The sequence below is a fragment of the Brachyistius frenatus genome, unplaced genomic scaffold (assembly GCF_029030835.1).
Source record: "Brachyistius frenatus isolate BFR_SWC_R1_liver_20210118 unplaced genomic scaffold, ASM2903083v1 Contig_6, whole genome shotgun sequence".
Classification (NCBI taxonomy): domain Eukaryota; kingdom Metazoa; phylum Chordata; class Actinopteri; family Embiotocidae; genus Brachyistius; species Brachyistius frenatus.
In genome coordinates, this window is record NW_027210605.1 from 2,823,481 (window position 1) to 2,840,493 (window position 17,013).

Genomic DNA, 17,013 nt, shown 5'->3' on the forward strand with positions numbered 1-17,013 from the left:
AGATCACCTGGTTCTGGAGTGTATTTTTTCACCTCTTCTTTCTTTGTCTTTCTTGTTACTTTATATTTCTCAAAAGGGCATTTTTATTCTTCAAGGTTGCCATTGTATCAAAAATATGTGTGTTTCTACAATATATAAAAAAAACTCAAGAATAAAAACAGTAATTGTAATGCATTTATGGTAATGTGAAAATCAGGAGCAACACTTCATCTCAATCAGTTTATTCAAAAAAGACAGCTTTTATCATGTTCCATACCATATGCCTCTGTATCTGTAAAGCAGATAAATATTTTTCCCTCTTTTGCATTTCAAACAATTCATCAATCATCCGTCAAAGTAAACCAAAACTGTCAATACTGACAGTACATCGGGTAATCTAAAAATAATAGTGTGTTTTCTCCTTTTTAACAGTCAATAACTCACATTACCAAAAGACTCCTTGTCAAAGGACACATGGAAGGATGTTGGAAGAGGAGGTTTTGTGTGTTCGAAGTTTATTTATTTATTTAATTCATTTAGTTGTGACTTGAGTGTCATCCTCATACATAGCTGTTTGCTGCTGCCTCGAGTGACATCAAAGGTGCTGGCTTCAGTCACAGAGGGAATCTTGCATCTGAGGAGCTGTCATGGTGTCCTGATTTCTGAGCATCTGAAAGTACAGCGCCGCATTCGGGACAGAAACAGGACGGAATAAAACCGAGGCTTGTCCTTTCTTTTTGTATGTGTGTGAGAGATGACACACAGTGTAGCTGGTCAGATGGATATTTCCCTCCGCTAAAACTCATATTATGCATCCTAACTGTAGAAAAGATTCTTTAATATTTATTTGAGACGTTGCTACATCCTCTTCACTTATAAGCATTTAAATTATTGCTTTATCAAGCAGTCAGTGATTATCATGTGATCTCTGTGAGCCCCGCATATCAGTTTCATTAATAAAAGACTAAAGTATTGTTACAGTATACACAGATTAAAGTGTATGTTACTCTACAACGCTCACACTGTATACATATATTTCTCTTCTTTATTAACGTCTCACTGACATACTGCAGATAAGTCACAATACAAAAAGATATATTGTGGGAATGACATTCAGCTGAAAGTGTTATTGTTGATCCTCCAAGCCTGCAAATTCTAAAACTTAAGTCCTGAGAGGAAAATGCAGTGTGACATGTGGGTGAGGAATTGATTATACTGGCATTAGTCAAATACTTTTAAGACCAACTCTAATTCCCTTTGAATACTCAGTCAGTGTTGTTGCTTCAAAGGGAGATGACGATTGACTGCAAGTTCCCTTCACTTCCATTACATCCATTGTCTGAATAGTAGCGCTGCACATAAATCTGTTTACACCATAATTCAAGAAATTATCCACATGTTTCTTGTGTCACTAGGATCGAAGGTTTATTTGATATGAAACCACGTTAAAGAATTTATTCATGTGATAAGTGGAAAACTGGGAATCCTGTCTGTTCAAAACTCAAGTAAAATATAAACCCAAGCTTCTGAGAAAAATTGTCCAATCAGTCCGATCCGAATGAGAAAGGAAAACAAAAGGAGATTTGCAATGATTGAGCAATAAACCAGTGTCAGGCCTCAATCATCACTCGGATTGTGGCTCTTTCATCTTATCATTATGTTACAGTGGGTACTCCTGCCTTGAACGGGGCTTTGTCTCTGTCTTGGTGTCTGTAAACCAGATTGGCCGTGTTAAATGAGAATCCTCCAGACGAGTTGGCATGTAGTCTATAGGCTTGTCCTCTCCCCTTTCACTTGTTGATCCTCTGCTCACATATCTGAAGACAGCAGCTCTTCCATGGCTCCTAGAGACGGATTGTGACGGGGGATGAGGGAAAGGGCTGCCAAATGGATCCAGGGATGAGCTAAGAGAAATTTCCAAAGGAGGCTGCAGAGAGAGAGAGGAGGGGGGAATACATAATCAGGATTCACATGGGTAGAAAAAAGCAGGCATTAAAGTAGTAATTGTTTGTTCACATCATGCCCTTTTGTAACCTCAGTGAATGGTCAAAACACATTGCTCTCTATTGCTATGTCTCAGTTAACGCACCGTGAAGTTGTTTGTCCGTCTAGTTTGCTAAGCCTTGAAAACACATCTCAGAGCCTCTCCAAAGCACAAGAACCCTCCTCAATCTGTATGTGACACCTTACTCTCATAGACTCCAGTGTAATATCAAGTGTGGCTGACCTCTCTTTCTGTAGCACGCTGCACTCAATCACTGAGAAACAACCTCCATAACAGGCAATCATTTAAAATGAAACACTGGAGGACTGAATAAGCAGTTTGATAATGTTTAATAATCAAAATGCAGAGATTTCATTGACAAAGTGTCTAAGGTTATACTACATGCCACCAACAATCACAAGCCCCTTTTCTTAATATCATTGTCTTTTTCTTTCTTTCGAAACAACAGATGCGACCAGGTGGTTTCCATGACAACTATCCTCAACTATGCTCAAATGACTCGAATGTCAGTGGGAAGGCAGACTTTCATCTCTTAGACTGTTGGCATTTCAGCTCCAAGTCCTCAGTGATAGCCAAGGAAGACGCACCACCTGTCTCAGGCAGATGTAACGCTGCACTGGAGTGAACTTGAACCAGGAAGCGATAGAGGGGCAGAATGGAGAGGCAGACAGGATGGAGATCCACTGATACGACTCGAGGCTTGCACAGACAAAGAGAGAACTGCTTCTCTGATGGAAATTCTTTTAAATGAGCTCCCTGTAGAGTCCTCAGAGAGATAGGTGCCGCAGAGGAGGGGAGGTGGGGATGTGTGTGTGTGGGGGGGAAGCAACCAGGCAAAATTTGCGCTGAGGAGAAATGACATGTTCCTCCTTCTTTGTCTGTCACGCTCAGAGTTTAATTCATATTCTAATTCAGAGCTACAGTTCAGCTGGCAGGCGCCACATGGAGCTCTGAGTAAAACTCTTATAGGATGGGCAACATCACAGAAGAGATTCAGTGCCAAAAGGTTACCTAGACAGTCAACCAAAGTGCTGCTGACAACACATCATTTTGCAGTGGGTGGGGTGAGGTGATTTATTGAGGTTATTTCCCACATCATAATTAGCTGCTATTCTGAAACATGGCAGATGGGTACACACAAAGGCAGAGACCGACTTTGATGAGAATGTGATATGCTGAGGAGGAAGGAAGTACTGACAGTTTATCATAGAGATATACCAACAACCGGTGGCTAACAAAGAAGAAGGAGGGCAGATCTCCCAATGGGCACTGATCTGAATCCCCCTCCTCCCCCCAAGCTTTCCAGATGTTACAACCCCTGCATGGTTCACACTACTGAGGGAGCTGAGGCTCTGGGCAATGAAAGATATCAACCTTGCCTTTCACTGACTGAAATAAAACAGCCTCGCCTGCTGAAAACACATGAAATAGTGTGAGTGAAGTGTCTAAAAATACAAATACAAGAAGCTACCATAGAAAATATAAGTAGCTTTCCCAACCATGTTATGTTCAAGAAGAGACATAAACAACAGACTGCTCTATACTATATTTATATTTGCATCCAACTCCAATGTTAGATGTCAGTATATTTTAAGTTTCTAACATTCATAGCCTGCAGACTTTAAAAGATGCTGTAAATGGTTTGTAGTTTGTTTTAATTACAATGAATTCCAAACATTTGTCAGTTAGTGTACTCCTAAATAATAAACATATGTGGAGAAGAGGGGGGTGGATTATGCTGCTGGACTTTTATTTATTGCAGGACTTTTTTACATCGTGATCCTTTTTCACCATGAAAGTAACTGTATTGGAACACATATTTGCTATATCAAGCCTTTCTTTTAAAGAAAAAATAGACTGTTGTTCAATATTCAAGATATTTTCTGTGGCTGCCTGTTTCCTTGTTAATTTTTTGTTTTGTTTGTTGCTTAAATGATACTCTCCACTTAAATTTTTTTGCATGACATAAAAAAGGCATTTTTAACTTGTGATAGTTTAATTATTCTTCAGTTGAGCTTAATATCCCCCTATTACCTCGAAAACAAATAACCTGTCATTCAGTGCACAAAGTATCAGATGTCATATGGATTTAGAGATGAGTGAAGATGACTTGTGTGTTGTGTAAAACATCAAATTCATAATCATGTTTCCATTCATGTTCTGTGTGGTAGAAGTACAGAATTAGTGGCCAATAAGAAAACTCTTTCTAACAGCTTCCTTCAAAGTGAATACATGTATGAAATGCTGCTGTTCACTAAGGGAGGGGGAAAAGAAGGTCTTGTCAGGCTTTGAAGGGATCATGTGCTCCTCAGAGCCGGAGGACAGGCTACAGAAAACAAACCAGCGAAACACTGAGGTCACCACAGTGAATCTTACAAGGGCAGTCTGGTTTAGTCTTGAGCTTCCATGATGTTGAGGGACTTGGGAGAGACAGATTAAAAAAGAACACTCATAGCTGGTGCAGTGGAGCCACAGATATCCTGACACACTTTTAATCTTATCTCTGCATCTCCACACTTCAGTTTGCAATGAAGGATTTCTGTAAACTGTTTAGTCTCAAGCCAGACTTTAAGAAGAACTACCTTCACTTATCAAAATGTCAGCAAAGCATGGAGATCATCTAACAGAAGTAATGTGATTCTATGTAGAGTGTGAAATGTTATTACAATGCTTTCAGCAAGTGAACCCGCTCCAGACAGATTAACATAGAGAGGAAAGTAGGACCCTGTAGCCAGGGAATAAAAGTGCTATCAGACAGGCTTTCTTTCACTATCCATGCCCCTTTATTAACCTCTTTACCCGTCTCATTTCTATATCTCTTTGATCTGTCAATGTCATCTGCAGTATTTTTCTCTATCAGTTAAACATCTCACCTCCAGTCGCAGCTCTCTATCCTCCTCTTTATTGCACGCTTGTCTTCCTTCCCCCCCTCAGGTCTTAGGTGCTCTTTTCTATCATTTGTCCTTTTAATTTCACTATCACAACTCAGTACTGCGTGCTATTTTTTAAGTGGAGTTGGAGAGAGGCTGAGAGAACTTGTAAAAGTTTACAGTCCTGACATGAATGATGTGAGACCCTTGTAAGAGTCAGGTTAAACTGTGCTATCATGGCTCCGATCGGTGACAAATGCACATCAGATTCAGCTGCATCTATATTTTGCAGCCCCTTTTCAAAAGTTATTGTGAGATCAATATTTAATTTTTGGTAAATCTGTTTGAGATGAATCAGACGTGACAGGCGGTATGACGGCTCCACTAAATCACACCAGAATTGTAAGAGCATTGGGAGAATCATTCAGAGAGAGCAGCTGGATGTGTGTGTGTGTGTGTGTGTGTGTGTGTGGAGGACACTGTAAGCGAAATATGAGAGCAAATGCTTAATGTGCATTAGCTCCTGTACGAGTCTGCCTCTTTCTTTGATGCCTCCTGCCGTTTTCCTTCCATTTCACCATCATCAGGCTTTTCCACACGTATCCCCTCCGATTTGGCAGTCAAAACAACAGCATCTTTTTTCATCCAATTCAAGGCAAGGCAAGTTTTGTTGTATAGCACATTTCAACAACAAGGCAATTCAAAGTGCTTCACATAAAACCATTAAAAGCATCAAAACATAAGGCAAAAGAAAATGACATTTAAAACCAATTAAGAACAGTGATTAAAACGTTAAAAACAGTGATTAAAACATCAAGCAAGCTAACAAATTGCTAAATAGTTTAAAGTCAATTCTCTGTGTAAAACCAGGAAGCCAGGAAGCCATTGTAAAGACCTCAGAACTGGAGTGATGTGATCCACTTTCTTGGTCTTAGTGAGAACTCGGGCTGCAGCGTTCTGAATCAGCTGCAGCTGTCTGATTGACTTTTTACAGACTTTTTACGGTGTGTAAACACACCGTTACAATAGTCGAGTCTGCTGAAGATACAGTAAATGCACGAACATATTTTCCAAATCCTGTTGAGACATGAATCTTCTAATCCTTGATATATTCTTCAGGTGATAGTAGGCTGATTTTGTAATTGTCTTAATATGGCTGTTCAGATTGAGGTCTGAATGCATGACTACACCTGGATTTCTGGCTTGGTTTGTGGTTTTTAACATCAGTAATTGAAGCTAAGCACTGACTTTCAATCATTCTCCCTGGGCACCAAAAACAATTACCTTTGTTTTATTTTTGTTTAATTGAATAAAATTCTGGCACATCCAGTTGTAGATTTGTTCAATGCATTTACAGCCCTTGTATGGGATTATAGTCCCCTGGCGATGTAGTTATGTAAATTTGTGTGTTGTCTACACAACTATGATAACACACTTTGTTGTTTTCCATAATCTGAACTAGTGGAAGCACGTAGATGTTGAACAGAAGAGGCCCCAGAATTGAACCTTGGGGAACACCACATGTCATCATAGTCCACTCTGATGTGTAATTAGCTACAGACACAAGGTATTCTCAGTCCTTCAAGTAGGATTCAAACCAGTTTAGTGCTGTGCCAGAAAGTCCCACCCAGTTTTCTAGTCTGTCTAGTAGTATGTCATGGTCGACCATGTCGAATGCAGCACTGCGATCCAATAAAACTAAGACTGAAATTCTGCCACTGTCTGTATTTAAGTGGATGCCGTTGAAAACCTTAACAAGAGCAGTTTCGGTACTGTGATGCTGTCAAAAGCCTGACTGGAAGACTTCAAAACAGTTATTTATGGCCAAGAAGTTGTTCAGCTGTTGAAAAATAGCTTTTTCAATTATTTTACTTAAAAATGGGGGGTTTGATATTGGCCTATAATTTTTAATTATTGTGGTTTCTAAGTTGGTCTTCTTTAGGAGTGGTTTAATAACTGCAGTTTTTAGGGCCTGTGGGAAGACACCTGAGAGAAGGGATGTGTTTACAATTTGTAAAAGATCAGTGGTCATGTAATTCGAAATATTGATAAAAAAGTGTGTTGGTAGAATATCCAAGCAGCAGGTGGATGACTTCAGATGTTGTACAATGTCTTCAAGGCTTCCATGGTTGATTGAATGAAATTGTGCCAGGATATTTGAGGGGATTATTTATAGACGGGGACAACACATATCCTGTGGTTGGTGTGGAGGCACTGACTGCTTGTCTAATTTTCAGAATTTTGTCAGTGAAAAGGGAGGCAAATTGATTGCAGGCCCTGGTGGATTGGAGCGCAGCAGCTACTGACACCGGAGGGTTTGTTAGCCTGGCAACGGTAGCAAATAAGGCGCGTGTATTGTTATTGTTTTTGGTAATGATGTCAAAGAAGGACTGCCTTGCATTTCTCAGTTCCAGATTATAACTGCAAAGTCTCTTTTTAAAGATGTCACAATGAACCTGAGATTTGTTTTTCGCTACCTGCGCTCAGCTTTTCTGCACTTTCTTTTCCCTATTTTGACTCCTCCTGTAGGCTCTCTTTCGGCGAGGGCATCTTTCCCTGAAGGTCTCTACGGCAATGCTGTGTGGTTATCTCTTGTTTAGACTCCTCTTGTCTCTTGTCTTTGGCAGAGGGCACAGATGGGTGACGCAGGAAGTGAAATAGGTTAGAGGTAAACAATTTTACCCCTGACTTGTTCAAAAGTAGAAATTGTTGCTAAAATGCACTGAATGCATTCAGTTGACAGCCATTTGTTCAGTGCAAACAGCCTGCTGAAATGTTCATCTCCTCCTCTGACTGGTGGGAGAGGGCCACTGATAACACCTCAGCATTGACAGAGCTGACTGTGTTTAACAGATCAATAAAGTCTCGCTTCAGAACTTTAGACTGTTGTTTCACAACATCACAGCTTCCTGTATGCACAATGATGTTTTTCACATTTGGATGTTGAGCCACGATGTCCAGGATTCTGTCAGAGACCTTATCTTTCAGAAAGCAGAGTATTTTGGTGTTCTTGCTGCACATCATTCTGACATATTTAACAGCAAAGTCACCCACAATCAGAGTCTCGGGCCCAGTCATTAGCTTTCCCTGCGGCCCTTTGCGTTCAGATTTACTCTCAGTTCTTACCCTGCTATAAGAAGATAACTGGTTATTAAGGTCATCAGATTGAGATTTAGGATCCTGCAACAATGGAGCACATCTGTTTTCAAGTTGTAGGTTTGGTTGTTGTGGGGGTTTTATGCTGGTTTTACTTTTTGCAGCTGTCCTGTGCTGTGTCCTTCTGAGTACAGGGGTTGAGGAGGTGTTTTGTCTGTGTGGTAGTGCAGGCCAGCCAGTCACGTCACCAATCTCAGGGCGCTGGGCTCTGCCTGTTAGTCGTCCTCCCACATCTTGAGGATATGATCTAGGCTTTGCACCGAGAGTTCCAGGGAGGGGAACCATTTGAAGATTTATTATCTGCTACACAGCCCTCCTGTTTCTTGGTAGCCCTAGTGGTGCTAGTTAGCTGTGTCTTTGCTTGTCCACTGTTTTGAGTCCATTGGTAAGGTGGTATCATTCCCACACAGTCCATTTACCTCCACGTTCACTTCTCGTCGGTGGATTTTTGCTTCCAGGTCTGCAATCTTCTGCAGGAGTTTGTGGTAGTCGTCCGTGGAAAAGTGCAGCATCTTGTTGGTACTTCGCTTTAGCTTCGCTGCTAATTAGCCTTAGCTACACTCCTGTAGTCATGAGGAGGTCATAAACATTTTTGAAAAATGGCTTAACACAAAAAGAAAAAGTCTGAGTAATCTGTAGGTTTCCAAGTGCAGCTCCTCATAGTTTACCACAAAAGAGAAACAAATAAAAGCAGAAAAATGCAAACAAAGGCCAGAGCCAGCAGAAAAGTGTCTGCATTGCTTGTGCTCATCAGCATTATTTTTTTAAAATATTTTCTCAGTCCAGCTCTACACAGTGGAAGAGTGTAAAGCCTGGCTAGCAGCTATGTGAGACTTCCATCCTTCCAGTCGGCCAGATGTAACACTAAAACCTGTAAATGTCAACCTTATGGTGGTGCTAGGGTAAAAATAAGTCATGGGATCATCAAAAACATGAGAATGTATAACCTGGAAGCCATAAATGTCTGTATAGAATTTCATGGCAATCCATCCAATAGTTGTTGAGATATTTGGACCAAAGCAGTGAACCCACAGACTGACAAGGTCATATCTAGAGCCATGCAACTATTGTGACTAAAACACTAACATAATATGAAATGCTACTGTAAGATGCTGACAATAAACTGCTAAGTTGTTACTTTGTTGTGCATCTCTCTCCTTTGATTCCTGTCTAATAAAATAATAAAATGCCCTCAGAATATTTAAATCACTAACATAGTGCTTTAGTTTTTGAGAGAAAGTTGACAGTGCTTGTATATTTGCCCATTGGTTGACTACAATATCTGTTGTCATGCTTTAGATAATTACAAGATTGTGATTGCTCAGTAAACTGTTTTCGTCAAGACCTGCACCCTGGCCCACAGTCACGGCCTTCTCACCACCTCATCACACTTCTCATTTTATTTAAAACGCTGAAACGTCCCCATTATCACTTCGACCAACGGTTCCCACCTCGTCCTACCTTCCTCACCTCTGAATACCCTCCAACCTTGCGAGGCTCAGGTGTTTTATGAGGCCACCACATTAGCGTGCACTTATAGCTTAGAGTCAGAGCCTGCTGAACTGGGAAATAAAATTTGCATTGGTCATTTAATAGAAGTGTCCAACAGCAATTCAATTTTTTCTCCTTACCACAAATGCACCTCTCAATTTAATTCAGTTTAATTCAATTTAAAATGCTTGATTGGCACTTCTCCTGTTGTGTATCTGCAAGGTGTGAGCTAAAATAAGGAGAACATAACAGAGTGAGTGAGTTTGGGTGTTACTACAGCAACGTAACCGTGAAATCCCTGGTTTGAGTGTGAATTTAAATACAAAGATTTTGAGTCCAGTATTTCAGAGTACCAATTTGAGACTCATTCGTATCATCACCGCCTCAAAGAACGGGCTGTTCGGTCTGTAGTGCCTTTAACCTCAGTTTTGATTTGTATGTATGTGGCAGTGGAATGAAATATAACTTTGTTTTTTTTAATAATTAATTCACAGCCAAGTTCAGTCCGGCAGATGTTGGTTGCTCTTCTTTTTTGACTGGTACTGCTGTTTTTTAATTGCAGTTGTTTTGTTTTTTTTGCTTGTTATTTCAAGAATCAATAACTTTTCTGACAGATTTGATATTTAAATTGTTTTCCAAACAGTTTTAGAAAACCCTTTGTTTAAACTATTTTATATTGTGCGATTCAATAACTTCAGATGAACTGTTTACAATTTTAAATGTCATCTTCCAGTCAGGAGCCCATTCTTATGACCTGCTTGGTGGTTTGAGTACTGTATGTTCTATCTCCTCTCCCTCCCTCTCACTTTAACAGAGCCGTGGGCTTTTGGAGATCTCACAAAATCTCTGGCTTCATAGAGGGTTCATGTTGTATCTCAAAAAACTCTTTCAGGCCCAAAAGCACGGCTCATGGAAAGATAAAAATGGACACAAAACACGTAAAGCACTTACCTCGAAGCAGTCTGTAGTGAGGAGGAGTATATGAAGAAAACCAAAAAGTAACAGCATCAGCAGCATGCATAATCAGAAAGTGAGAGTGTGAGCTCGTCAAAGTACAGAGACCACTTCATTTACTTGTTTGAATGTGACTGGTGATTATAAGAGCCCTTGCACCATGAGTTCGTAATGATCAGTTGATGGCAAAAATAACTTCATTGCTCAGCCTGTTTTAACAAAATATTCTATGTCTGTCTAAAGCACTTAGGTCAGGAGAGGTTGGGGCATTTAGAGCAAATGGTTATGCAGTTATTCTAAAAGGCTTGATAAATCTCCAGATATTTTTTCTCCTTACTTGAAGGACAAGGGAGCAGATTGGACGCAACTAAAGGTACAAGCTTGTTGCAATTCCCTTAAAATGCTGCAGAGTCCCTTTCATTTGACACTTTTGCTCAGCCAGGATGCTGCTGCTGCTGAATATAGGTCATGATCTTGAAGATTACAGTGCCCAAAAGAAAACCTGAGTGAAGTAGCTATAAGGTGCTCGTGCATTTGGCTCTGAATGCAAAATCGTGAAAAAGAGGAACTACAGCCATTCTCATCTCTAAATAAGACTTTTTGAGGGTGTAATAAAATGAAAGATCTCTAAATATGTATTTATGTTTCCTCTGATCAATGTGTAGTATTTATCAGGGTAGTTAAAGGGAATAATTTGTTGTAAAAGCTGAACGATCCAAACAGTCTCCGGGGAACATTGGAACTGAATTCCAAACAGCGAAATGAAATAGTGCGGCTGTTTCGCTTTGAGGACTCATAGCCACCAATGAATACAGAAAACAACCTACAACTATCACAACATCAAGAAAACATGCTTGCAGGAAGCAAACCACATCAGTTTCTGAATCCAGGTCAGCACTGATTGACTGAGTCGAGTTTATTGATGGCTGCATAATAAAAGTGTTTACCAAAGTCATCATTCAGAGGCAGTGCAGCAAACCAAGAGCTCCCGTCAATAAAGCCACACAGCCACAAACAATTGCGCTTGGATGTCCAGCTCCACGTATGTCACAGCAGGCCTGCATGGTCTCAGACTGCCTCCTCCCAATTTTGCCAAACACAGCTGCTCTCTCCCTGCTTCTCAGAGTCTTTCACTTTCTAAAAGATGTGGGACACAATACCGCATGGAGATACACAGCAGCATGTTTATTCCCACAAAGCATCTTGTTACTTACTTCGACTGAGGAGCTGCAAGTTGCGGACCTCTTCTCTGACCTGCAGCTGGAGGACTTGTTGGAGAACCTCCTGCCGCAGCGTCTCCTGGATGATTCCCATCCTCTCCAGCTTCTCCCCGTTCAGACGTAGCAACGCCCGTCCTGCCAGGAGGAGGCATGAATGGGTTAAGTTTCTCCAATAATTCAGAAAAATAGCCTTGTTTGCAAGCATTAATATTACCATAGGAATTGAGTAAATCAAATTAGCCTTTGTAAACAAATTTTCAGTCTGAAAGATTACAAAATAATCAACATTATGGTGGTTGTAAAAAGATGTTTATTATTGTACTATATTTGTCAACAATTATAAATCTTCTACAAAGTCCCTTTTCATATAATTGCAACTTTGTTTACTATGTCATTCATTATGAGTTTACACACCAACTTACGCTTTTGGGAGTTAATGCTTTGACAATTACATGAATAAAGACAAATAGCTCCTTACGGCGGCATTAAAGTGTGTTACACAGTGTTTATTCAATGTTTATAAACTGCTTATTAATGATAAATGGAGCAATTTAAATAAATAAATAAACGTGTAATTGACAGGTATCTCTTTAAAATACAAATTTTAAGGGTTAAGCACATGGCCCAAAAAGGCCTCCAGGTTCAAAACGCAACTGGATTTTCAGGCGTTTTGCAAATTTTCCAAAAGTTAATTTACATTTCCTCCTAATCTTTAAACTTTCTGAAAGGAAACTTGAAATTAGCATATGGGGGCATTCATATTGCATTTGTTGAGAAAGTGTTTGCCAATTAATGTTTGACATTTACTGTCCCAGTGCCCATCTTAATTTATGTTTTTAGCTTGTCGATTCACTCTGCAATTCACATAAATGGGTGAGGTGTTTATTTTCTGGTGAGCACTGCAGCTCCCCAGTTAGAAACAATAAAGAGGCTGGCAATGGGAGGATTACACTGGCTGGCTGTTTTCTGTGGTTACGTTTTACTATAGGGTTTGGCATTTAACCCTGGGGACACACACATTTAACATACCATTACCCACAGTAAACAGCTTTTACAACCAAGCTGCACTTGCACAAACACTGAGACAATATGAGAAACTTGCATGTGTGGAGGTGCAAACACACACAGAGGTTACTATGGGCAGGAGAGCTGTATCCTTCACTGCTGCAGAAAGAAGAGGAATCCATCATACCTGCAGCAGCTCTGTGCGATGCCCAAATCATAATTAGACTCATTACTCATGCAGCTCCCTCCTCATATCATTTCATTCATTCCCATTTAATTTCCCTGAACATCAGCACATCATCTGTCTTTTTCTCTTTTTCTGTATCTGTGCTTAAATATGTTCTGCAGAGGAAAAGTCCTGCAGATTATGTATGTAAGAGTACAAGTATGTAGAGTAGGTACTTCATACTCACATTCACTCTGTTTCTCTGTCTCTTTCACTCACACACACATTAAAACCCAATTTATTGTTCCTTTATTAACCCACAAATAAAAGAAGAAAGAATGGAACAAAATGAAACAGTGGAGGACCAGAGAAAAGAGACTGAAAAGAGAATTAGAGTCCTCTTGTTTCCACAGTCTTTTTCCTGAGCCGATGAAATATAAATACCCCTAATTAAGAGTCTGTAGTCATATTTTATAAGACATGGTGGAGAACGTGTGTGTGTGTGTGTGTGTGTGTGTGTGTGTGTGTGTGTGTGTGTGTGTGTGTGTGTGTGTGTGTGTGTGTGTGTGTGTGTGTGTGTGTGTGTGTGTGTGTGTGATAGTGTGTTACAATAGACTGAGGTAGGTGTGTTGTGACCCTCAGTGGAACCAGACATGTGCTAAATTCTTCTAAAACCATCTGTAACAAAAAATGTAACATGGCCCAATGCCATATTATCCTCAAAAGTTTAACCACAGCAACACGGGTAAGTTACTCGTAAAAAGCAATAACCTTCAGGTGCCCCAAAACTGATACAGTAACAATACGACACTACTCCAAGAAAAATGTTAGAGATTTTTTTGAGTCCAGATTAATCTAACAGATTGAAAATTCTGCTACTGGAACCCTTTTGTTTGCAGCAGTCTATGCGGCTTCACTTGTTGACAGTCTTTTCCATGTTTTCAGCTGCACTCAGCTGACTCATCTGCTGACCGATGCACTCTCACAAATCAAACTGCAGCTCTGTCTATTCCAATCTTAATTTTATTTCCTTTATGTAACTACTGCACTGTGTATGTATGCGTGTGTCTGTGTACCCTCTGGACGTCGACTGAAATAGGATTTCAGATTGAAAAATACATTTGATGAAAGTATTGAGATTTAGAAATTTGTTTACTTAGTCCAGTCTCTCGAGATGGCACTGAAGTACTAATCTGTACTTCTAATCTGTACAGTTTCCACTGCCTAAAGGGTACAATAGAGAGAAAACGTTTCAGTTAAAATGCTTTGTTAAAGTTAAATGATTGATATTATGTAGGGAACCAAAAGACTACTGAACATTCTATCAAAAAGCAGCAATAATTATGTTTGGGTTTTTTTCACATGCCAGCTCTTTGAGATTTGACGTATAACTCTCACTGGAACTAGACAAGCCAAATGAGGACAGAACTGTTCAGCCAGTCTTTGCCTTACAGACAGATGGGCTGGAACAATACAGACAAGAGATACCTCTACTGTGTGTATGGCTCCACTCCCTGTGAGAAAGAGCAATGACAAACCAGTTATAATGGTTGAATGGTTAGCGTGTGTATGCATGTGTGTCTACATGTTGTTTAAAGGCAGATTATTTGCTTCCCCTCAGAGTCCAGGTGCTCCCTGTTTCCAGCACATTCAGCTGAACAATCCATTTTGTGTGCGCACAACTGTCTTGGGGATACAACAATCATCATTTTCTATGTATTTTGTGGACTCTTATTTTATTTTTGCACACACACACACACACACACACACACACACACACACACACACACACACACACACACACACACACACACACACACACACACACACACACACACACAATTCTGTCTGCATGCACACACTCATCAACCTCTTCACCCCATCCCCACTAAAGCCCTCTCGTGTGTGCTTGCCAACAGCAGTGCCTGCGTGTCCTAGAAAAAACACTGCCCTTCCTCTGTGAATGTGCGTGAGTGTGTATGGGTGTGTGTGTGTGCGTGTGTGTGTACAAATGAGACAAAGCAGATGAATGGAGCTCAAATCAATTCCCCTCAGACAGACTTAATACAGCTCCTAATAATTGCCTGCAGAGAGGCAAAGTATGCTGTCAAAGAGAGGAAAGAGACACAAAAACAAAAGCTCTTTCAATAAAGATCACTTCTCTCAATTTGGCCCCAAAATAAATTGCTTATTAACAATGTCTATGGGCAAATGGGAAGCAGTTCTGCCTGGGCTAGGGCAATAATGACTCTTAAAGGAGTCTGAAAAGCAATCCAAGAGGGAGGAAAGTAAAGACTTAGTTTAAACCTTTGATAGTAGACCAATCCTCTTCATGCTGTCCCTAAAGGCATACATACAGTGTTACATTTCTGTACGCCTGTATACACAGTGCCAACAAGGTTGTGTGGCTTCACAGCTGCATTTACTATTTAACCATCCTTCACTTTACTTCACCTACAGTATGTGGTCTATATACACCGTAGGTTCTCTTTATATCTCCATCCATTCTACCTATCTGTCACTCACACCTGGTATGAAGTTAGGATGTATTACCCAGATAAGGAAAAAAGAATATTAATACAAGGTGTATATTTAGCAGCAGCTGGAATGCAATCCCGTTTGTAACACCACATTTGGAGGTGGTCTAGCTTACTTTGTGATCCGATCTCAGTTTGTGAATGCAATCTGTGACGTCTGCAGCCACGTCATGACAAAGTAACGGTACACAAGCTGAGGATAGCAGGTATCAGTTTATTGACTTCACACCTGCTGACCTACTGTACATTAGCAATTTTTTTTTTATCACAATGTGGGCAGAAAGTGGCTAAGAAATAATAAACAAAATAAAAACACATGGCATAAATGCAATTCGTGTGAATTGGAGTCATTTTTCCGAGAATTCCTCCAGACTCAGATCGGATTTTTTTTTAACTTGAGGCAAAAACAGCCTTCTGTCACTAAACCACATGCACATCTGCCAGTTTTCAGTGCTGCAATTGCCAAACAACAAAGTATTTTACAGTGGTGGAGGAAGTATTTAGATCATTGAATTACATTAACACCATAAAACTCAAGAAAGAAGAAATTATGAATTATAAAAGACCTTATGTGACAGCTTCTTGCTTCTCTGCTCAGCTTGGCTTTCTTGCCCTCTTTTTCATTCCAATGAAAAGAATCCAAGCAAAGCAGAGGTTGTAGAAGTCTAGTCTGACTGATAGCCTGAGGTGGCTAACGTTAGCATGCTTCTAATATAAAGTATATCAATTATTGCAAAACTAAAAACTAAAGTGTAATTCACGTACTTCATGACGTCTTCTTTATACGTGTTACTGTTATAGGACATTTTAGCATTGACCGTTACAGTGGCCACTGTTTCAATAAAATAATAACACAATATGAAATACAAAAATACAGGTAAAAGTACAGTATTCAAAATGTTCTGCAAAGGCACTCATTCGGCTGGACAGCCACTTAACAGTTATCATACACTTGCCATGCAAAACCTGAAACTACAAAATAACTGGTACCAGCAGCTGTCAAGTAAATTTCATAAAATGCAACTATAAAATTCAGTCTAAAGTTATACATACTTCAATATTCAAATAAGTACAAACTCCTCAAAGTTGACAAAATTGAGGGAAGTCTTAACCATTTTCTGCAAGTGGACAAGCTCTACATACATCACTGTGTGATGGAGCAGAATACTAATCAAATTGCACACAGTCTGTTAATATAAAACCGGATTTTTTTTTTTTTTACATGCAACCAACGTGATTAAACAGACAAAACAATGAAATCAGTCATATAATGTAGTATAGTACAAATACATCAAAAGATAGCATGGATCTTCATGGACAAATTAATGTAAAAGCAAAAGGCAGTGTAGAAGTTACACTGATCTCCTCAGGCAGCTTGTTTCAATGTAATGGCAGCCTCTCTGAGAGCCTGAGAGAGATACATTTACTTTTGGGTCACTGAACTAACATGATACAGACACAGAATCCATTTCTTGGCTGTTTGTGGGATCCAATTTTCTTCAAAATAGGCAGAGAATTTGTATGAGCAACATTTATTCATGTGATTCGTTGATGCTGTCTATAGTTTATGCAGCCACAACAAAAAGACATATTCAGACGACATTTGCACAAGAAAACACAGCAGCTAATA

General features: G+C 39.8%; 1 protein-coding gene across 3 annotated transcripts in view; it reads right to left on the reverse strand.

Moving 5' to 3' along the window:
- Positions 1 to 205: 205 nt before the first annotated feature.
- samd10b (sterile alpha motif domain containing 10b) overlaps positions 206 to 17,013 on the reverse strand; it is a 48,569-nt gene continuing 31,761 nt past the window's right edge. For all 3 annotated transcript variants that reach the window (XM_069725019.1, XM_069725011.1, XM_069725004.1), the window contains 2 exons: positions 11,670 to 11,810; positions 206 to 1,906 (listed from right to left, as the gene is read on the reverse strand). In XM_069725019.1, the coding sequence (XP_069581120.1) occupies positions 1,884 to 1,906; positions 11,670 to 11,810 (164 nt within the window). In that variant the 3' untranslated portion in view covers positions 206 to 1,883. The remainder of the gene's footprint in view (positions 1,907 to 11,669; positions 11,811 to 17,013) is intronic.